The sequence below is a fragment of the Capra hircus genome, chromosome 10 (genome assembly GCF_001704415.2).
Source record: "Capra hircus breed San Clemente chromosome 10, ASM170441v1, whole genome shotgun sequence".
Taxonomy (NCBI): domain Eukaryota; kingdom Metazoa; phylum Chordata; class Mammalia; order Artiodactyla; family Bovidae; genus Capra; species Capra hircus.
In genome coordinates, this window is record NC_030817.1 from 48,216,096 (window position 1) to 48,238,768 (window position 22,673).

Below are 22,673 nucleotides of genomic sequence, written 5' to 3' on the forward strand. Positions count from 1 at the left end.
ATGTTGGTGTTCCTCAGGAGTCTGATAAACACCTCCAGCCTAGACTATCTACATATATACAGAGTCTGGGCTAGAGAGAGTCACATAACCAATGGCCAACTAATTCTCTGTACTTATACGTGAATAGATACTAAACAACTCTCGAAAATTCCCCTCACCCAAAACCTCTGGTATTCCTTAATGTAGCCGATGTCCATTTATAACTATAGACAGTTATATATACACCTATAACTATAGACACAGACATATACATGTAACTATATAACTAGTGACCCAACCCAGAAATCTCAAAAGGCATTGTTACTTTCTACTTCTATTTCACAAGAAATAGCACCAATTTTACTTACTATATACCATTCAAATCTGTCTCCTCCTTTCTATTCCTGTTACTGCCCTGGTTCAGATACTCATCAGCTCATGTCTGTATTGTTTCAAAAACCACTTTTCAGCACCTAGCTTCACTCTTTCCAATAAACCCTTCAGGCTGCTGCCAGTGACCCAAAATGCAATAAAACAAGTCCTCCAGCAGAAAGGTTCTTCATGATCTGAATCTTTTCTTCTGTTCACACCCCAGCTCTACCTTGTCTCCTTAACACAGCATGTCTTCACATCTCCAAATCAGTGCAAATGAAGTTCCCTTTGAGTGGAATGTACTCCACCAGCTGCAGGCAAGTTTTCACTACTTCTTCAAAATCCAGTTAAAAAGAAGTTTAGCTCAAAGACCATCTTATTATGAAGACTTCCCAAACATCTGCTGACTGAGGCCACCATATAATATGCCTCCACATCTCCACTGCATTTCTTGTATTGACCTAATTCTCCAAAAGCTTCTGAGCTCCTTGACAGCAAGAATTTTTCATTTCTTTCCTCAGGACAGCCTCATAGTACTTTGCACTAGATATTTATTTAATGACTAAAGACACCAAAATCAATCTCATTATTTTATTGACACATTACATTTATTCAGAAAGCTATATATAGAGAAAACTATCTCAAAGGTTAAAAAATAAAGCTAACATTCAAAGATTAGGAGAGTTTCGTGTTACAGAATAGAAAGCTGGTAAGCAATGGATAATACAATGTTATTTTTAAAGGTTATATATAAAGCACACGCATGAGAACTTGTGGCTTGCTAAGAACTTGGCCTTTGATCATACCTCTACCTTTACCAATAATAATTCTATAATAAATGTATTAAATATCATAATTTAGTTGATAAGTAGAATACACAAAGCAAGTGGGACACTTGAATTGTTACTCTGATTCAAAGAGAAATTTGTATTTTTCACTCCTAGCTTCCCAAAGTGAGTAGGTAAATAAAAGATTGAGGAAATAATTTAACTTAAGGTGATTATCTTTTCATATAAAGTATTATGAAAAAAATGAAATAGGCTAAAATAGAATTTTATATCCTCAGATTTTTTAAGGTAGAAATTAAACCATTTGCTCAAGTCAAACTGATTTTATGACATTTTCAGTTTGTAATAGATTTCAACTTAAAATTTAATCTTTCAATTTATCCTAAATTCCAAGGCAATAAAGTACTTTTACAAATAGTACTTTTACAACAAATACAGCTGACCCTTGAACAATGTGGGTTTGCACTGCTTGGGTCTATTTATACCTGGATGTCTTTCAATAGTAAATACTTCAGTACTACATGGTCTGTGGCTGGTTGAATCTTCAGATGCAGAAATGCTGATACAGAGGGCCTGACCATAGGTCATAAGCAGACTAAACCCCCAGGTTGTTTAAGGGTCAACTGTAGTAGCATTCTAAGAAACTTATCAAATTATAAAAATGCTATTCAATCTACAAATGTTAAAAACTATTATAATAACATGGTGCTATGTAAACCGACCTGGGTCCATATGGAGGGGAAAAGGTGTGACCAAAGAAGTGTCTATATATATATCCATCCAACTTCTCAAATACGCCATCATTATCTACTTGATATTCTTTCATGTCTTTAAGATAATCTTTAACATCATTAACAAAGTCAGTGAAGAGCTTCTGATCATGTATAAAGACACCATTTAGGAAAAACTTATTGATGAAGTGATCAAGTTCTTTCCAATGATGAAAACTATCCAGTTTTTCTAATAAATACCCTTCAATTAACTGTCTAAATTCATCTATCCTTACAGGATTCAACATTTTAACATTAAAAAGGTTAATAGATTCCTGTTGAGCACATTCAAATACACCAGAACAAGCCTTTCTGAAGGAATTATAATTTCCACCACAGTCATGCTCAGCACTGCATTTCTGTGAATTTGTATTTTTTCCAAATTCTTCAAAATGAGGCTTTTCTTTCCTTCCCTCTCTCTGCATAGTAGGGCCTCTACTATTCTGGTTTTGTGTACGTGCCTTATACTGTGGATGGAAATATTCACTAAATGTTGTCGGCTTTTTAGCTGTGGCTTCTTTCGTAGCACCAAATCTTTTATTGCCTTTTTCATCAAAGATATTCTTGGTGGTATCTTTAAAATGCCTGAAAGTGGATTTAACTGAATCTGAGAATTTTTTCAGATTTTCTTTTACAGCTTCTTTAGCCTGTTTAATTTTTTCTTTATGATGCCTCACAAACTCCTTAGTAGAATTCTTCATTGCATCAAATGTTTCCTTAACAGAACCCAAAAATGTTTCCTTTGATTTATTTTTAGCTCTGTGGTTTCCTCTGTTCCCTTTCTTTTTTCCATCAGTTTCTTGTTTCTCATTTTGATCTTTTGCTTCAACATACAGTCTTTCCCACAAATCAGAACGCTGCTGTTCAAAGGTTAGCTTGCGCTCCAGCTCAGTGAGTCTTTCCCGTAACATCTCTATTTCCTTTTTCTCAGTCACTACACCGGCCGAGTCTGAGTTGCCATATGAGTGACTGGAGCTTAGCTGTTGGAGTTCTACCCTTAAAGCCATGGTTATTAGTCGTTCTCTTTCCAGTTCCTTCCTGAGCATCTTTGCTTCTGCCAACAGAGTCTCCCTTTGATTAAGGAAACTGTGCGTTTTCAGCTTTTCTTCTTCCAAATGCTGCTTAAGTTTCTGATTTTCTGTAACTAATTCAGTGCTTGTCCCTTTATCTTCTAATAGCCTAATCTGTTCTCTTAATTTCCTTAACTCTTCCTGTAATGAAGACAAAGCTTTTTCTTCCTTCTCCAGAGATGTTCTTAGATACTGATTTTCTGTATCAAGGTTCTTTTTCTGAGTTTCAAAGGACATCTTCTCTGCTTCAGTATGGGTCCAACACCTTGCAAGGTTTTCCTTCAATGACTAAATTTTTTTGAAAGATAAGAAAGAAAAATATCAAGTAAAATATCAAAGATGAATTTAAATCTTAATGGTATAACAAATACTCCATAAATGTTTAGTGTCTATTTCCACAGAGACTATCCTTTATGTAGTATTTTCAGTACATGAAAATTGGAAAATAAAAGTTTCATATGCAAGAAAATGCACAGCAAAGAGCTACATGAAAACAAAAACAAAGCATGCTGGAAGACTGCCTTCTACCTTTTAACTACAGGACTCCACAATCTGTATTGAGAAGGCTCCTAGAGAGAATTTAAGAAGGACTAAAGGTTCTCTGATCCTTGAGTGATGGAGATTATCTTATAAAAAGTAAAGTTATAGTTAGAGAGATGACTTTAGGCTTCAAAAGTCCATTATATACTCATGGCATTCTCTGAAGGAAAAAATTTTCAATAATCTCAGTACTATTTGAAAGATCTTGGTCCTGCGCAAATGAACACCGTAGTTCAGGTAAATCAGGTAAGTTCTCCCACAGTTCAGAGAACAGACTAATTCTTGGTAACATTTACAACTAATTTCTCCAATTTCAATGTTTCTGAAGAGACTGACCAGATGAGCAATGTAACTCTGAAGTCAGCACCATTTCTGAGAGAAATGATGTCTAATCAGGTTTACAGAACTTTTGCTGCAGTGCTGGGTAGCCTTGAAGGGTCTGATTTTTCTGTCAATACATGTATTAGTAACAAACTTTAAGCAAAATAGCAAAAAATTAAACCGATTAATGGTTACTTAAAGATTAATGGTTATAGCACTATCTAGTCAGTTAAAATCTCATGTATAAATCAGCAAAATGATATTTCAACTTTGTTTAAAACTGACTACAAACATTATGACTGTTCCCTCTTTAAAAAAAAAAAAACAAAACCTTCTCTGTTTTGTTTTTCACTTTTTGACCCACATGCACAGGGGTGAAAGCACTGAGTCCTAACTCCTGGACCACGAGGAAATTGCCAAGACTTTCTTTTTTTGGCCATGTCATGAGGCATATAGGATCTTATTTCCCAGTACAGGGATCAAACTTGTGCCCCTTGCATTGGAAGCGTGAAGTCTTAACCACTGGGCTGCCAGGGAAGTCCCATGACTAATCCATTTCAGTTAGACCATAAAAATATCTGACAGAGACAAAAAAAAAGAGTCCTTTTAATGACAAGATTTTCCACTTAAAAATTTACTATCTGAGATGGATATTTCACTGCCTGGCTCACTAATCTTCAAAGAACAAATTAAAAATCAAAATTTCCTTATAGTCATTTCATCTGCTCTCCCTATGTGAGAGAAAATACGTTTCATTTATCCAACAGAGGTGGACTTTGGAGAATACTATGCTAAGTGTGGTAAGTCTGAGGAGGACAAATACTGTATGATATCACTTATATGGGGAATCTAAAAAACAATACAAGCAAATATAAAAGCAAAACAGAAACACAGATGTAGAAAACAAATTAGTGGTTGCCAGTGAGGAAAGGGAAGGGGGAGAAGCACATTATGATTTTGGATTAAGAGGTACAAACTACTACTCTGTATAAAGGATATATTGTACAGAACAGGGAATTATAGCCACTATAATAACTTTTAATGGAACATAATCTGTAAAAAATTTGGAATAACTATGCTGTACACTTGATACTAATATAATACTGCAAATAAACTTACTTCAATAATTTTTTAAGTGAACTATGGAATAGAACAGACTAGAGATGGGAATACCAGACCACCTGACCTGCCTCTTGAGAAATCTGTATGCAGGTCAGGAAGCAACAGTTAGAAGTGAACATGGAACAACAGACTGTTTCCAGATAGGAAAAGGAATACGTCAAGGCTGTATACTGTCACCCTGCTTATTTAACTCCTATGCAGAGTACATCATGAGAAACGCTGGGCTGGAAGAAGCACAAGCTGGAATCAAGACTGCCAGGAGAAATATCAATAACCTCAGATATGCAGATGACACCACCCTTATGGCAGAAAGTGAAGAGGAACTAAAAACCCTCTTGATGAAAGTGAGAGAGGAGAGTGAAAAAGTTGGCTTAAAGCTCAACATTCAGAAAACGAAGATCATGGCATCTGGTCCCATCAATTCATGGGAAATGGGTTGGGAAACAGTGGAAACAGTGTCAGACTTAATTTTTTTGGGCTCCAAAATCACTGCAGATGGTGATTGCAGCCATGAAATTAAAAGACGCTTACTCCTTGGAAGGAAAGTTATGACCAACCTAGATAGCATATTCAAAAGCAGAGACATTACTTTGCCAACAAAGGTCCGACTAGTCAAGGCCATGGTTTTTCCTATGGTCACATATGGATGTGAGAGTTGGACTGTGAAGAAAGCTGAGCGCCGAAGAATTGCTGCTTTTGAACTGTGGTGTTGGAGAAGACTCTTGAGAGTCCCTTGGACTGCAAGGAGATCCAACCAGTCCATTCTGAAGGATCAGCCCTGGGATTTCTTTGGAAGTACTGATGCTAAAGCTGAAACTCCAGTACTTTGGCCACCTCATGCGAAGAGTTGAGTCATTGGAAAAGACTCTGATGCTGGGAGGGATGGGGGGCAAGAGGAGAAGGGGACGACAGAGGATGAGATGGCTGGATGGCATCACTGACTTGATGGACGTGAGTGTGAGTGAACTCCAGGAGTTGGTGATGGACAGGGAGGCCTGGTGTGCTGCGATTCATGAGCTTGCAAAGAGTCGGACACGACTGAGTGACTGAACTGAACTGAATGCAGTACTATCTTTAAATGCACAAGCGCAGGGAGTGCCACAGGATGACTAGAGGGTACAATATTCTATATCCAGGAAACTCTAAAATCTTGAATTAAGTGACAAAGCAGATCCTGGACAGGTCTTCCATGAAGATCTTCAAACTCCAAACCACATTTAGCAGCTGGAGACAAGAAGTTTGCAAGAATTGACTCAGTAAAGATCCATACAAGGTAAGTCTCCTTAGAGCCAACACCATTCTATGCAACCAGAAACCGTGATAGTAAAGAAGAAAATGGCTGCTCCTTTCTGTAACATCCTCTGCTCAAGGCAACTCAGGAGGTTATAACTCAAGTGGTTGCCACACCCTTCTGGAACAGGGCGTAGCTCTAGTATTCTTGTCTAGAGAATTCCATGGACAGAGGGACATAGCAGCCTATAGTCCATGGGATCGCAGAGTCTGACATGACTGACTATCACACTGCTCAAGGCAGAGAAAACTACACTATTTATAATTAACTTCAGTAGTCCGTCCCTGAAAGATATAATTCAGATGTTAAGTGGGATTCTGTCTTCCAAAGAAATACAACCATAACCCTATAAAGAGTATATAAAAAAATAAAACAAAAAGAGTATATACATAAAGAAGGGAAATTCACATTGTGAAGCATATACATTGTGAAGGAAATTTAGGGAAATGGAAGGAAAAAAGAACAGTTTACCTTTCTACCCTGAGTTTACTATAATCCCAACACCCTTCCAAAGCAAGAACTAGAGAAGAAATACTTTGCTAATCCTCACAAACCCAGAATGGAAAGCAGAATCCTGTTGGAGCTAGGTGAATTTCAGGTATTTTCATTATATGCTTTGTCTTCATAACTGACATGAGACCATAGAAAAGGACTGCCCAATTATTCCCCATGAGCAAGGGTGGCTCCTACAGAAACATACAAACTCTCCTCTTTCTCTCTCACTGAATGAAATGTTTTGCTTGGCTCTATAAAAATAATGTTAATAATAATAATAGTTTTTTAAAATTTATTTTTGGCTATGCTGGGTCTTCACTGCCGTACAAAGGCTTTCTCTAGCTGCAGCTGGTAGGGGCTACTCTTAAATGTGGGGCTCGGGATTCTCATTGCAGTGTCTTCTCTTGTTGAAGGGATAGGCTCTAGGGCACGCAGGCTTCAGCAATTGTGGCACACGGGCTCAGCTGCCACGCAACATGTGGGATTTTCCCAGACCATGGATCGAACAGGTGTTCCTTGCATTGTAAGGTGGATTCTTAACCATCGGACCACCAGGGAAGTCGACTAATAATGTTTTATATATAATATCAATTAAAATAATGTTAACTATAATATAGTGATTAGGAAGAAAATCTTTGGAGTTAGATAAAATTAAATTCAGCTTTGTTGATTGCTAGACTTGAGAAAGTTACTTAGGTTTTTTGAATCTCTTTCCTATCTATAAAATGCGATTAGTTAGTATCAATACTTGCTTAATTCACTGGGATGTGGCATGAAATGCTGTAAGGTATAACACTGACCAGGACACATAAGTACTCAGTCAACAATTACCAATACTATTACTGATTTACTAATCTGCACTGTACTTGTATCTGAATAGCACAATAATTACTGGATAACACAATTTTATAAATTTGTTACTAATACATACCTTATATTCTATTAATGACTCTTGTTCCTGTTGACACTGGGAAAGATAATCCTTCATATCATTCAATTCATCTTCATGTATCTTTTTGACTAACTGTTGACGCTTCTGAATCTGAATTGTGCCTAAAAATAAAACATTTTTTATTAGAGATATATAAATGTCACAATTACCAATATTTTTAAATATACAATGAAACACATAATTTGCATATATTTAACTGCTTGATCCAGAGAGGATCATTTTCTTCAAAATACCGCAGTTTTACAAAATATCTCACAGTTTTATAAAAATTCTGATTATATAAACAAAGAAGGAATAAGTAAAATCTTATGGTGTCATTCATTAAATGGCAACAGATGGATGCTAATTTATAAATCAGGCCAAATAGGTTAATATATTTTTTATTATATTTAGCATACACCAGGTATATTTAAACAGTTTACTATTCTTTTGATTAAAACAAGCCAGACCATATTACCCTACCAAACAAAATAATTTATGTCATGTTTCTGTCTTATTATATTGAAAGCACTCAAGTTTGTTGTATTTAAGGGCTCTCTGAGGTATATAAAGTGTTGCATTCCCCACTTCGACACAGAAAAGAACAAATCATGCAGTCTAGTCACAGGTTATAAGTCACTAAAGAAAAATGAAAAAATTTTTTCTCACTGTATTTTGCCTAAATGATATAGCATAAGCCCAGAAAGAATAGCAAGGAAAACAACTGGCTAATTATGATTATTCACCATTCTCAAAGCCAGCTCTTTTAAGAACTCTGCACAGTTAGGCCTGTATGGGAGTATCACCATCCCTACCCCCGTGAATCATAAATTAACCAGGATGCTCTATGTTTTCACCCTAAAAATCAAACTGTAAATTTGCCAAGACATGCTGTTCACATGCTGCTACATGCTTCATGCATGAGAAAAAACACTAAATCAAAAAGAAGGCCAAATGCATCTGGCAACCATAATACTACATCTACTGAGTGGCATCACATCACAGAATTTTGTAGTGAAAGAATGTAATAATTAATAGCTTATTGATTTCTGAAAAAATAACTTAAGTACATCTTGAAAACCACTAAAAACTTTTGCCAACTTACAGACAACTGTTACCAGTTAACAGCTATGATACTGTCAGAATTCACTTCTCAAAAAACAAACACAGAAATACAAAAAAATATTCACAAATGTTTCCCTATTATTTCAAAAAATCTCAGATCTCTTTGAAATATTAAAATAAATTTATCTATAGCTCCAAGGCAACAGAAAACCGCTTTTTTTTTTTTTTTCCAAAACTGCTATCAGAATGAATTCCTTTGGCCACTGGGAAATATCTTAAAACTATGTGTTGAGATCTGAGTTTGTGGTACTATTACACAGCATATGTTTGATGACTATCAACGTGACCCTTATCAATCAATCCCACCATTAGCTTTTTTTTTCCTTATACACCTTCAGCTGTAAACCATAAAGTGTTACAACCCAGGGTGTAAGGCTTTCTGGTTATGTCCACAAGTCTGCCTATCACATTAACCCACTGCCGGTTTTTGCTATCACTGCAGTAAGGCTTCTTTTCTACAGATAAAGTGTCTCAGTTTCACCAAAGCTTCCAGCCAATACATCCATCTGCCTGCTAGGCACAATTTTTGGGGTGCCTTCAGTAAAACAAAACAAAACAAAATGACTTCAGCACCTGCCCTAATTCACTCTAAAATAAAGTTCAGTTCAGTTCAGTTGCTCAGTTGTATCTGACTCTTTGCAACCCCATGGACTGCAGCACGCCAGGTAAACCAAACTTTGCTCACCATCTATTTACTTTATCATTGACCAAAAAATCCATCCCTCTAATTCCCCCCACCACTTAAAGTAAAGAAGCTAACATACTTCTTGGAATTTAAAAAGTAAACCACCACTATCTCAAATATCCCTGGCTCAAAGTTATGTTTTCCACTGGTATTCCATGTTCCTTATTTCACCAACCTTCTCTCCATCCCCACCTTCACTAAAACAGTCAAGGCCCTCATCACCAAATACCTGAATTACCAAACCTTCTACTTCACTATTATAATTTACCCCACACTATTTATCTTTTGCACTTTTCCTCTAAAATTACTGCTTTGGGTCACTATAAATCAAACTCTCCTGCTCAGATTCCAAGATGTTTTTACAGTATAATAGCATCCCACATATTCCAACCTTATATTCCATTATTTCTAATTCTAAATATCTATTCTATACCTGGCTATACAATCCTTCCAGTCTTTTCAGTGCTCCCAAACTTAGCAAGTTTACCTTCAGGTTACCAGGTTCTCCACTGCTAGCATGTTCTGCTTTCCTTCCACATTAGAGTATGTCGAAGTCCAGACCCAACTCAAATCCTACCTCCTCTAGGATGACTGACTCAGTGTCATAGCCTGAGCTATGATTCTTGTTTGTGCTTCATAACTTAGCACCAAGTTATAGTTATGTTATTTGCCAAAAAGCAGGGAAGCCTATACTTAAAGCAACTCCATGAGGAAAACAAATCAATTGAATTTCACTGTCAATTTAGAATATGAAGAGTCTACAGGTAAAAGAAAGAACAAGATTAGTGCTTCATCATGATTTTCAAAAATTTTCTGTAAGGACTTTCAGGACCTGAAGCAGTGCCAAATACCTACAGTATTCTTTTACTATCCTCAGTCCTTCTAAATAGTTCTCTCTTCCATCCAACACAGATATATATGACACTCCAAATTTACATGGTGCCAAGGTTGGTGAATGTTCTGAATGTTTAATTTAGTAGTGTGTTCTTGATAAATGATTATAAAGCAAATGACTAATTATGGAATGCAATGACTGACTTCACAGTGCCTGGGAAATTCAAGCTGGCTCTAACATCAACTCAAAAGAACTCCTTTAAGTATTGAGATCAGTGCCACAATTAAGAAAAAAAAAAACCCCGTGATATTCTTTAAAAGTAACCATGAAAAAATTATCATTCAGATTAAGTTTTGTATGTTCACTGAGCCAGTCTCATTAATGTATAGACTTATTATTATGAAGGTTGTTCCTATTCTGAAGCGCTAATCTGAAGTACTATAGGAAAATATTTTCAATATAATAAAATAAATTTTACAAGTAACAAAATTCTTAAATAAGAGGGCGATAATTTATCAGTTTTTAAAAGCACTCCTAAGTTGGCTTAAAGCTCAACATTCAGAAAACGAAGATCATGGCATCTGGTCCCATCAGTTCATGGGAAATAGATGGGGAAACAGTGGAAACAGTATCAGACTTTATTTTTTTGGCTCCAAAATCACTGCAGATGGAGACTGTAGCCATGAAATTAAAAGATGCTTACTCCTTGGAAGAAAAGTTATGACCAACCTAGATAGCATATTCAAAAGCAGAGACATTGCTTTGCCAACAAAGGTCCATCTAAGGCTATGGGTTTTCCAGTGGTCACGTATGGATGCAAGAGTTGGACTGTGAAGAAAGCTGAGCGCCGAAGAATTTATGCTTTTGAAGCGTGGTATTGGAGAAGACTCTTGAGAGTCCCTTGGACTGCAAGGAGATCCAACCAGTTCATTCTAAAGGAGATCAGTCCTGGGTGTTCTTTGGAAGGACTGATGCTGAAGCTGAAACTCCAGTACTTTGGCCACCTCATGCGAAGAGTTGACTCATTGGAAAAGACTCTGATGCTGGGAGGGATCGGGGGCAGGAGGAAAAGGGGACAACAGAGGATGAGATGGCTGGATGGCATCACCGACTCAATGGACGTGAATTTGAGTGAACTCCAGGAGTTGGTGATGGACAGGGAGGCCTGGCGTGCTGCAATTCATGGGGTCGCAAAGAGTCGGACACGACTGAGTGAGTGAACAGAACTGAACTGAAGTTAATCTTTCTACAAAATACTTAAAGGTCATGCATTTTGCAAGGCTTTAATGCAATGTGGATTAACATTATTAAATCAGTCCCATTTTTTTTTAGTAAGAAAAAAAGATTAAAATTACACCTTCTCCTTTGTTACCTCCACGTTTACCTGCAATGGGAAAAAACCATGCTCAAAAGAAATGTTCATACATTTGCTCCAGCTAGATAATAAACAAGTTAAGTATATATTTCAAGTCAAATCTCACTATAACAAACTTCAAGGGAAGATACAAATTAAAGAGTCCCAGTATTAAATTCAAGCATACATCTACCAGGCATCTAAATACTTATTTTTTATTAATATAAAGTTAAAGACAAGAAGAAACACATTTATTTTCTCTGACTTTAAATAAGAATTGATTATCTTCACTAAGTTTCTTCTCATAATACACTATGTTGAATAATACATCTTTTCTGTGAATCAACACAGGGTACATGTAATTCTTGAATCTTAAGGAACACACTAGTGGAAGGAACTAGAAAAACCAGATTACTCAGAAGGCTAAACTGTGTATTATGAAGGCAAAAATCCTAAATGTAGTTAATATAAGGCAAACTGCAAGTTGTGAAGTTGGGAAGACATTTGTTTAAACTTTTTCAAATTTTTAATAAAGCAAAAAGTACAAATGTTCAGTTCTCAAATAGTCTTATCTTTGTACAAATATACAACTTAAATAAGATTCAATGGTTAGGCTCCCAAAAGAAAAATACCACGTGAAATTCCTTCCTCTTTCACCGGGGTAGTTTCAAAGGCTTTGCATCAAGAAAATAATTAACCAATGTAAATAAGATTAATTAACCAATGTAAATAACACTGAGCAAGGTATAATGCAAGTGAATTCTTCAGTCAAGTGAATCACAGAAGTAGTAACAGTCATAAAATGTAACGCCTGCATGAAACCTGACGGTAGAAATGAGCACCAATTACTGTGACATTCATTTCAAATGTAACAAATAGTTACAAATGGAACTTAAATAATCCTCCTATTTATATATATATATATATGAACAACCCTTACATTTCTTAAATACTGTTTTCATTTAAGTGCAAATAGCTTTGTGAGGCAACACTATCCCCATTTTCCACAAGAAAACTAAGGCTCAAACAGGTATGTTTTCTAAGGTCATATATTTCAAGGATGACACTGAAAACAACTCCCAGAATGCCTCACTCTTCACCATCAGTTTATATAAAACAAATTTTCAAATACTTACCATAGAAATGTCCAAATCCCATGCTGATCGCAATCACCAAAGCAAGTATAACACATTTATTGAGACCACTACTGAACTGCCGTTTACATAGCTCCTGAGGGGGTTCAGGCTCTTGTTCAGCAAGTAGCCTTTCTTCAGATTCTGAACTAGACACAGTCTTCTTTCTGGCACGACGTCGTCTAAAGGTCGGACTGGGCTGATGGCTGGTTTCGTCACTACTTGATTCGTCATCACTAGGCTGAGATGAAAATACTATTTAAAAAAATGGAGATAAATATTTTAGAAAGCTTTCCTGGTAAATATGACTTAGAATGCCATCCCTACATGCCTTTTTACCTAAGACAGCCAAGAACAAAAACAACACAACAGAAACAAAACTTAAATTTTCAGATTTATCAACATAAAGCCAAAGATTTCAATTGTGACACCTAAGACTTTTTTTAACTATATTGTGTGCTGCTGAGAGTCTGGTTTTGGCTTTTTTCTTTTTTTAACCTCCCTTATACTTTACACCATTAAAACAATCATTCTCATAGCCTATTAAGTTTCACTGCTCTTAGTGCCACAAATGCTATTTCTAGAAGTGAAAAAAAAAAAAAAACCCTCTATCTCTTCAATTTAATTTCAGATGGAGGTAATTTAAGCTCAACTATTTAAGGAACAGAGGGAAGTATATAAGCAGTTCTTGTGATTTAAAAAAGACAATAACTACCAAAAGTTTCCCTAAGTGTACTAGCCCCTAGTTTTATTTCCATCCTATGAGCCCCAAATCAAGGTTCAAAGCACTGTAGTTTAACCCAGGCTTCCAGAAGTCAGATGAGCCCTTCCCTTCGACTGCCACTCTTACTAGAAGGTTATTAATTTTACCCTCTAGTAAATATGTCAGCATGAGGAAGTGACACAATAGCTATCTCCGATATTAAGCACTAGTCTTGTGCTGCTCCTTTATGAAAAGAGTAATAAAGAACAACAAATAGAAAAAAAAAATCACAAGAAATCTCAAGTACTAAAAGCATATTCATTGGAAAAAACCATCTTTAGTTTTTTCAAATGTATTATTTCTTAATATTGTCCCATATATCAATAAACTGTATGCTGAGGCAGATTAGATGTCTCAGTAATAATTTCCAAAGGCCAGGGAGAAGGGAAAAAAAGGCACTACAAGTAAGAATAAAATGTGACCATAAATTTGATACAAAGAGCTCCAAAAAACACAAACATTCATGCTTCAAAAAAGCAATGCACTTCTTCAGAAGACAGGGTATCCACGCCACAGCAAAGCTGCTGACTTAGGTTAGACAATACTTTTAAAAGTTGGATCATAGAGAATTCGGTTGACTCTCACACTTAACAACAATAAACACAAAGACAGAAGGCACTATTGAATGAATGAATATTCCTAATAGTTAATGATAGAGATGTCACTGAGAGATCTTTGGGTCAAAACCCTTATGCCCATCATGTTTATCTGGTTATTCTTGATCACTAGTTTTTCCAAGATGTCATCGCCTCAGCTGTGAGCTTACATTTCTTGGACAAAGAGAAAAGAAAGGAAGACTTAAACAAGCATCACATAATATATAGGCATTCATGATCATGGCTGAAGTACTTAATTCAGACTTTCCAACATAATTAAGATGGGTAAATATAAAAACAAACCATTTATAAATTTCTTAAATTTTCAATTCTACATTAACTTATTGCCTTCATTATGCATTCTAAGTAAACAGATCAGGCTGGCCCAAATGAAAAAATTCACATTCTTATCTAATGCTTCCATCTTTTTTAACCCATACACATGAGAGCTGAGATACTTTGATTTTCAAACTTTTAAAGCATAATTTGGCCCACAGTCCAAGATGCAAGCAATGCAAAGGCATGCAAAAAGCTTAGCCAGCTTTATTACAAGATCAATTTTGAACACCTGTTCAGAGTATCACAGATTACAATAGATATCTTTAAAGCACTAAGTAAATAGTAAATGTGACTAGGAACACTCAGCTCTAGAAAAGCTGATCAGATTTAGTCACACCACCTTGGAAAGTGAGTTGGCTAGGAACGTGGTGTTTCAGCTGATCATCCCATCCCCTTATGCATTCAGGAATCTTCCACAGCTTCTCCCACCATCTTTCTTTTGTGAATAAACAGGGAAAAAAAGATGTATAAAGCTTTATTACAAGAATAAAAAGGAAAAAGAGAATTGAAAAATACTCATTTTAACATGATCATGTGCTCCATCAAAATCTAATAATCATGACTTTTTAAAAAACACATACAACACAAACTTTTATACAACTACCAACTCTGCTTCCTTGGGGGAGGAGAGGGTCATATGGAGGGACTGGGAAATGTTCTTACACCAACGAAAAGATTACTGCCACAAGAATCTAATTTATAAGAAGAAAAAAAAAGAAGTTGAAATTCTATAGAGATGGAGAAGACAGGGAAAGGGAAAAAACAAACAAAACTAAGCAACAGATAGCAGAAAATTTTACCAACCAAGAAAAATATCTGCTAAGGGAAGAGAACAAAAATTCTTAACAACTGATGTATATAGACTTATTTTCAACACAGTCCAAAATGTTATTTGAAATTATTTCTTAGCATTTCTTTTACTGAAATAATTCCCTGGGAAAGAGAACAATGGATAAAAATACATCTAAAAAAGCATCATTTCTTAAAATGTCTACTTGAACTTCTCCACAATGCTCCTGGCTTCAATCTGACTACACATCTGGCCCACAAATATTCTCAAATTAAATCAGCATCTGGTTTAAGCCTACTTTAATTTTATTAGCTTAAATAGGAATAACAGAATTCCCACAGTCTGATTCTGGCAAATGAAACAAAGACTGGTAAAATCGAAGAAAATGATCTGAAATAAATACTACACGTTCTTGTTTTTGCACCAAATTAGGAGAAGGCAATGGCAGCCCACTCCAGTACTCTTCCCTAGAAAATCCCATGGATGGAGGAGCCTGGTAGGCTGCAGTCCATGGGGTTGCTAAGAGGCAGACACAACTGAGCGACTTCACTTTGACTTTTCACTTTCATGCACTGGAGAAGGAAATGGCAACCCACTCCAGTGTTCTTGCCTGGAGAATCCCAGGGACGGGGGAGCCTGGTGGGCTGCCGTCTATGGGGTCGCACAGGGTCGGACACGACTGAAGCGACTTAGCAGTAGCAGCAGCAGGAAATTCTTATTAACACTAGCAATGTCCCAGGTGTCTCTCCCATAATCCACCCTAAATTATAACTGGGGGTTAATAACCTTTGGTTAAATATAGATTTCTTTCTCTTATTTTCTATAACTTTGTATTTAAATATTTATATTACCCCAGAAGATGTTACATATGTTCCTAAAACTAACCCAAAGAATTACAGAAGAAATTAGCTCAGTAACTCACATTTCACCTCCAAATGATTCTGTCTGAACAACAGGCATTAACTGCATTAAGAATGTGACTTATAATAGCTACATTTTCATAACTCAGTCTAAAGTTAAAGATCCCAGTTTGGGGGCTTTAGGATACTCCTGTTTTGCCAGTTCCTTAAATCCTGTTTGGCACATGGTAGCACACACAAAATGATTGTTGAGTGACGGAGTAAATGGATCTGGAAGGCAATTTTGTACCACTGTAACTCAAGATCTTAATATTCTCCTGCTTTTTAGGTATAATGGTTCAATCTCCCACTCCTAAAGACCTTAAAATTGTCCAGTGCATTTTGGAGTGTTTGAGACATTAACGAATCTCTTAAAACTATCTTTTTTCCTTTTTTTAATGATAAAAGATGGTATTTATTGGACTACTGTGCTCTAGGCCCTGGGTCTAGGAAAACACTAGATAACAAGGTAGATTTTTATAAAAAATTTTCTTGCATTTTACCCAAATATATTCATAACTTTGATACTTAGGGTCAGAAAACCAGCCATTATATACAATGTGATCACAGGAGTCCTAAGCTTCCACTGTGTATTCGCTATGTAGTTCTTACCCGTTTCTGGCTGACAAAATGTATACTGGCTGCTAGAGGAAGAGCCCATGTTAAAGTCTTCTGGACTCTCTGCTTCTTTAATAATTATTGCTTCTTCTTGATTTCCAATGTCTTCTAACTTAGGTGGCTCAAGTGTAACAATATCAGAATCATCACTGACAGTTCCAAAATAGAGATTGTCATCACGTAACTTTTCTTCCTCTCCCTTTAGAATTAGAACCATAATTTTAGAGACATATTCAACAAATATGTATGGCCCTTACATTTCTTAAGTATACTTAAGCAGCACGATGATTGCGTTTAAAATAAGTCTTGCTCAATAGGAAAGGATTACTCAAGAGTAGACTCATCTTTCAGTCTGAAAACACCATCAAACCTGACAGCAACTTTCTCTCAGAATTAAATCAAACTGCTTACCCACCATTCATTCCTGCAGGAGTTGAGAAACAAATCCATCTTTCAAACACAAACTCCACAAAAAGGAGAGGATTCATTTCTCACCAGTACTATGGGTTTATTTGGGTTGTAATAAATAAATATGGGTTTATTTACATGGTCAGGAAATCCATAAAAGATTGATTAAATTTTCTAATAAACTTCAACAGCTATAACATGTAAAGATCATCCAGCTATTTAGTTTTTTTGAGCAATAACTGTTACTTTATTACATTTGATCAATACAGTATTATATTTAATACACAACTGCACTTAAGAGTGTGGGTATTTTTGCCCCTTTATTTTTTTAATTGAAGGATAACTGCTTTACAGGATTCTGTGGTTTCCTGTCGAACATCAACAAGAATCAGCCACAGGTACATGGAAGTCAAGTAAAATGTCAAAGGGCAAGATTTAGTTTGTTCTCAAGTTTGAAAATTAACTTTTATTTTACATATGAACCCTTAATTTCTCAATATAATTCAAGAATGCAATATATTTCCAAAGAAAATGTTAGATGTTAAAAGAATAAATCTTTAACACTATCAAGAAATCACTTTTCTAAATTAAAAGATAGTTCACTTAATTAGGCATTAAAACAGAAGCTAACTTTAACTTTAAAACTGACCAACCTGCAAACCCAAATTTTTCAACAAAAGCTATTTATAGGAACAAAATGCACAAACAGAAATGGCAGCTTTAATTAGTATTCTCTAAGAATTACTGTTTATCAAATATCCAGAGTAAAACACAAGGTTACCTCAAGTGCTGACTTCATTTCCTCCAAAGCAGGGTAAGTAGCTCCTCCCAGTAACACTGTGCCATTTTGGCTGCTCTCTAACATAAAGCAAAGGTCAATTTAATTATATTTCATCAACTTTTTATAGTCTGCATATAATATGGGTAAATAAAATCTATTCCTCATTTTTTAAGTGGATGTAATGAAAAGCTACATACAATTATAACAATCACTCTATTGTTGTTAAAAAGATCTCTGCATTTCAAATATAACTACCAGAAATTGTTGAGATAATTTTAGTGAACTGAACTCATTTAAAAATTTACAAAAACTATAAACTCTAAATAAACAATCTCTACTTTACAATTCCAAAGTACTTAAGCCAAGGTGTTTATAAAAACCTGTTAATACGGAAAACTCATTCTCAGATCAGTGAGAGCCCATTTCCTAAATTCTTAGTTTATTCAAAGCTCCTAAATGTACCACTATTCTAATGACTATCAATGCCTGGTAACACAAGGATCAAAACTATGGCTTCAAATTACAAATTCTTTATAATAAAAAATGGACCATGAAAAGCAATGACTCAAATACAGAAAACAAATAATGTCATCATAACAGATATATTTTATAAGAAACTTATAAGAAAAAAATATAAAATTAGTTTATAATGTCATATTTTTTATGAAAAAGGCTGTAAAATTTTAATACAAGCTAAAAATGAAAACAGTACATAATAAGCACCAGGTTTTATGCATAGCAAAGCACATGCATTGTTGGTATAACATTATCTCCAGTATCAAAAGAATTATAGACGGCTTTGAATTTTTGGTCATCCTTTGATTTTCTATCATAAATGTGTATTTTTCATTATCTAATTCCTCCAAAATAACAAAAGAACAACAAAAAAAGACACCACTGTTTGTGCATATAATATAGCCCCAACAGAATATTAATTTGGAGATAAGACTCCTCAACAAAGTTGGTCTTGGGTCCAAGGACCCCTGAGGAAGTAAGAAAAAAAAAGTTTGTAACACATATCTAAAGATATGCATTTCTTTGAAGAGACCATGCATAGCGTTCAGATTCTCAAAATCTGACCCATGAAAGATGAAAATCACTGCTCAAATGAGAAGAGCAATCAACACATGGGCTGAAAACAAGATTAACAGGCATAAATCTTTTATATTTCTGGCCTTAATATATCCACTTTATTCTCCTGAAGGAGAAATGTCCTGTTTACATTTTAATGCAATTTTAAAAAAAAATTTAAGAAGTAATTTAAATATGAAGATGCATTAATTATTTGGGTTTTTTATATAATTAATGTGGGCATCAAATCCCATAGAAGAATAAATAACATCAATGCAATACAGTAGTTAAACATCATTCACTACCTATAACCAAAGGTACTCTGAAGTGTGGTAACTATAGAAGAGTTGAGTAAACCCCTTCTGATGAATAAATAATTGTGCATCAACAGCCTTAATCAAGATTAATAATATTTAGTTACCGATTACACTAGCAGTATCCCACTATAGCTACAAATAAGGCCCCTGGGCAGGTTGGTGCTACTGGGTTCTTTAGGCCTGCCCACCACATCACACTAAAATTCTAGTCTTTCAGTGATCTGCTGGTTTAGACCAGCCTGAAAGGCTGCCCACCTAGAAAGAAGGCAAGGTTCATGTTGTTCACATATCCTATCAAGAAAAACAAAAAAATGAGACTTCTTTAAACTTACCTCCCTGTTCTAACTGCAATTCTTGCAGCTTCTCCTGTGATAAAGATGCACATTCTGGAGAGGGCTCACAGCTGTCACTAGCTGCACCATGTTCAGAATTCACCATCTCTATATCAGACCCCTAGAGAAAAAGTGATAATCAGTGCATTGTCTATCAGCTACCCAAAGCTAGATTTGAATACCTGTAGATGCTTCCATTATTCAAAGTCCCAGATGCTGCTATACTCCAAAGGGAACAGTATCTATTGCTTTTGTTCAATTTAGTCCATAAAACCTACAGCAGGGAAACAGCAGAAAGGAGCCACAGGTTTAGCCTCTGAAAGGAGTCAATCCAGAAGTCAAACACTCTAACTGCACTATAAGCCCAAGTCAATCTGAATCCCAGAGGATTTCTACATTTAGCTATTTCTATTAATTTGCTTCTACTCAACATTTATGGAACTACTTTAGCCAAAGCATTTTGCTAGGTGTCACAGAGTATAAAAAACTGAAATCTAAAATTCAGATTTAAAGCCTATTCAGAGAACAGCCACAAGTAAATATTAATAACTACTTACTACAACATCTGACTAAAAAATTTTAAGGGCAAGCATTAAAATTAATCTATTAGATTAATATGGTTATAACTATAGTCCATACAGTCGCAAGACATGACTTAGCGACTAAACCACCACCATTACACTAATAGGGTAAACATTCTCTGTATAAGTAGACTGTTCTTTATTCTTCCAAGGTTTTTACTTTGATGTCAGATTGTCTTTGCTTTAATAAAAGTGGATCTTAACAGATTTTTTTTCTCATCTTAATTAGCAAAATAAGTTATCCAGAAACGACTCAGTCTCTCTCCAGATCCCTCCCTCAACCCTATAGTTTACTGTTCATGAAATCAAAAGGTCTGAGTTCTCCTGAAACATGTAACTCAACATAACTAAGAGACTTCATTTTAAAGGAGTGAGTTTGAGTTGAATCCTAAAGAGTATTCTGAATGTAAGACTTTGGGCTTGCTGAAGTGACAGAAGAACAGTAGTAAAAGACACAAGGTTTGGGTTGAATTCTTAGTCACTGGGGAGACCAGTCCTGGCCTCGGCCAGAAAGGTAGCAATGGTAAAAAAAAAAAAAAAAAGGAAATACACGTAAGAGACATTAGCAAGAAAGAGCAGAACCTGATAACAAGATATGGAGGGAAGAGAGATAAAGGTACAAATATAATCAACTCTGTGACAAGGTGTCTCTACTACAGAACACCCAAATGGCACACTTGGCTACATGCCAGAGAGGTTTGCTCTCTTACATCACACTGAAGATTTCCACAACTGCCTTGCTCCTACACTTAATTATCCTTGAAGGAGTAATTGTTGCTATGAGAGTTGATCTAAGCTTTGGAGAAACACATTAAAAATAGAAAAGTCATTTATTTAAAAAAATAAAAGAAGTAGAAACAAAAGAAACCGCTCAGTTTTAACTAGTACAGCTGCTGCTGCTGCTAAGTCACTTCAGTCGTGTCCGACTCTGTGCGACCCCATAGACGGCAGCCCACCAGGCTCCTCCATCCCTGGGATTCTCCAGGCAAGAATACTGGAGTGGGTTGCCATTTCCCTCTCCAATGTATGAAAGTGAAAAGTGAAAGTGAAGTCGCTCAGTAGTGTCTGACTCCTAGCGACTCCATGGACTGCAGCCCACCAGGCCCCTCCGCCCATGGGATTTTCCAGGCGAGAGTACTGGAGTGGGTTTGCCATTGAGGAATGTTAAAACTTTCTTGCAGAAAGTCTGGTTAATGTTGTTGTCTAAAAGACATGACTAACCAATTGTCTAAACATTAAATTATCAGGGCAATTGTAAAAAAAATACCATTTAAAATTTTTATTGATGCAGGAAAATAAGTGAAGCCTAAGAGGCTGGAAAAAAACATGAAAACTATAGATAAATCCATTAACACATTATATAGGTATAGATAATTTTTATCCTTTTGCTTCTATTTATCACTATTTTATGATTTTTTTCTGTAATTAACATATATTACCAATGTGAGAGAATAAATTAATATTTACTATATACTGTCATATAACATCATGCTGCTGCTGCTGCTGCTAAGTCGCTTCAGTCATACTTCTGCAATAAAATTCATTTTGTGACAAGAGTTCTCGTCATAGTCTTTTTTCCTGTGAAGTTCTGCAATGATAATAATGTAACATAACACATCACAGGTGGAACACGTGTTCTTCATGCTCCTTTCTGGCCTGTTTAAATGCACTTGCTGATGTTTTCTAGCTATATAATCTTGGCCAAATTACTAAATCTCTCTAAGCTTTGGTTTTCTCAACTATGAAATGAGAATGAAAATCTATGCCACAGAGGGTTGCTTAAAATTATATGAGAACGTTAAGTAAAGCACAAGGCCTGACCAATAGGCCCTCAATAAGTATCTGCCTACTGTCTCTAAGTTGAGAAAACCAATGTACATTAAGATGCTGCCTCATGAAGGGTTTTCAGCAGTGAGTGTAATGTAGGAGGGAAAATGTCCAAGCTACAGATCAGTGGAATCTTATGCTTAAATGTAAAAAACTAATGGCCCTCAAAGAACCCAGTTTATATCATTATTAACACTATAATACTACAAGCTGCCGTATAAAAAATATTAAATACAAACCTCATGATTGATGACAGTCCAACCACAAGATGAATCACTGTCACTGGAGTTCTCAGACATTTTTCGGGTCTACAAATACAAAAACATATTGATATGTTTAGATTGAAAACAATCTAAAAAATTCTGTAGGCAACACAGTATGTGACTGGTTTACTACCTCCTAGGTGAAACTGAGATAACCCACCCGCAGATTCACCAGACAGGACAAGTGTGCATATCAATATGAACAAATCAACCAAACTTAGATCCCCCTGAGCCAAAACAGTCAGATGGTCGTACTGTGGAATGACGAGGCAAGCTG

General features: G+C 35.8%; 1 protein-coding gene and 1 non-coding gene across 8 annotated transcripts in view; both read right to left on the reverse strand.

Annotated features, from left to right (window-relative positions):
* Positions 1 to 22,673, reverse strand: part of CCPG1 (cell cycle progression 1) — a 40,968-nt gene that overhangs the window by 1,864 nt on the left and 16,431 nt on the right. For 2 of the 7 annotated variants that reach the window (XM_018054232.1, XM_018054235.1), the window contains exons 2-10: positions 22,373 to 22,441; positions 19,726 to 19,846; positions 18,006 to 18,082; positions 16,811 to 17,015; positions 14,850 to 14,945; positions 12,815 to 13,066; positions 11,682 to 11,708; positions 7,680 to 7,801; positions 1,862 to 3,267 (exon numbers count right to left, since the gene is read on the reverse strand). In XM_018054232.1, the coding sequence (XP_017909721.1) occupies positions 1,862 to 3,267; positions 7,680 to 7,801; positions 11,682 to 11,708; positions 12,815 to 13,066; positions 14,850 to 14,945; positions 16,811 to 17,015; positions 18,006 to 18,082; positions 19,726 to 19,846; positions 22,373 to 22,432 (2,366 nt within the window). In that variant the 5' untranslated portion in view covers positions 22,433 to 22,441. The remainder of the gene's footprint in view (positions 1 to 1,861; positions 3,268 to 7,679; positions 7,802 to 11,681; positions 11,709 to 12,814; positions 13,067 to 14,849; positions 14,946 to 16,810; positions 17,016 to 18,005; positions 18,083 to 19,725; positions 19,847 to 22,372; positions 22,442 to 22,673) is intronic. The other 5 variants (XM_018054233.1, XM_018054236.1, XM_018054234.1 and 2 more) reach the window with 5 other exon arrangements.
* Positions 13,618 to 13,725, reverse strand: MIR628 (microRNA 628). Its single transcript, NR_129785.1, has one exon. It is a non-coding gene; the product is annotated as a microRNA 628 (primary transcript).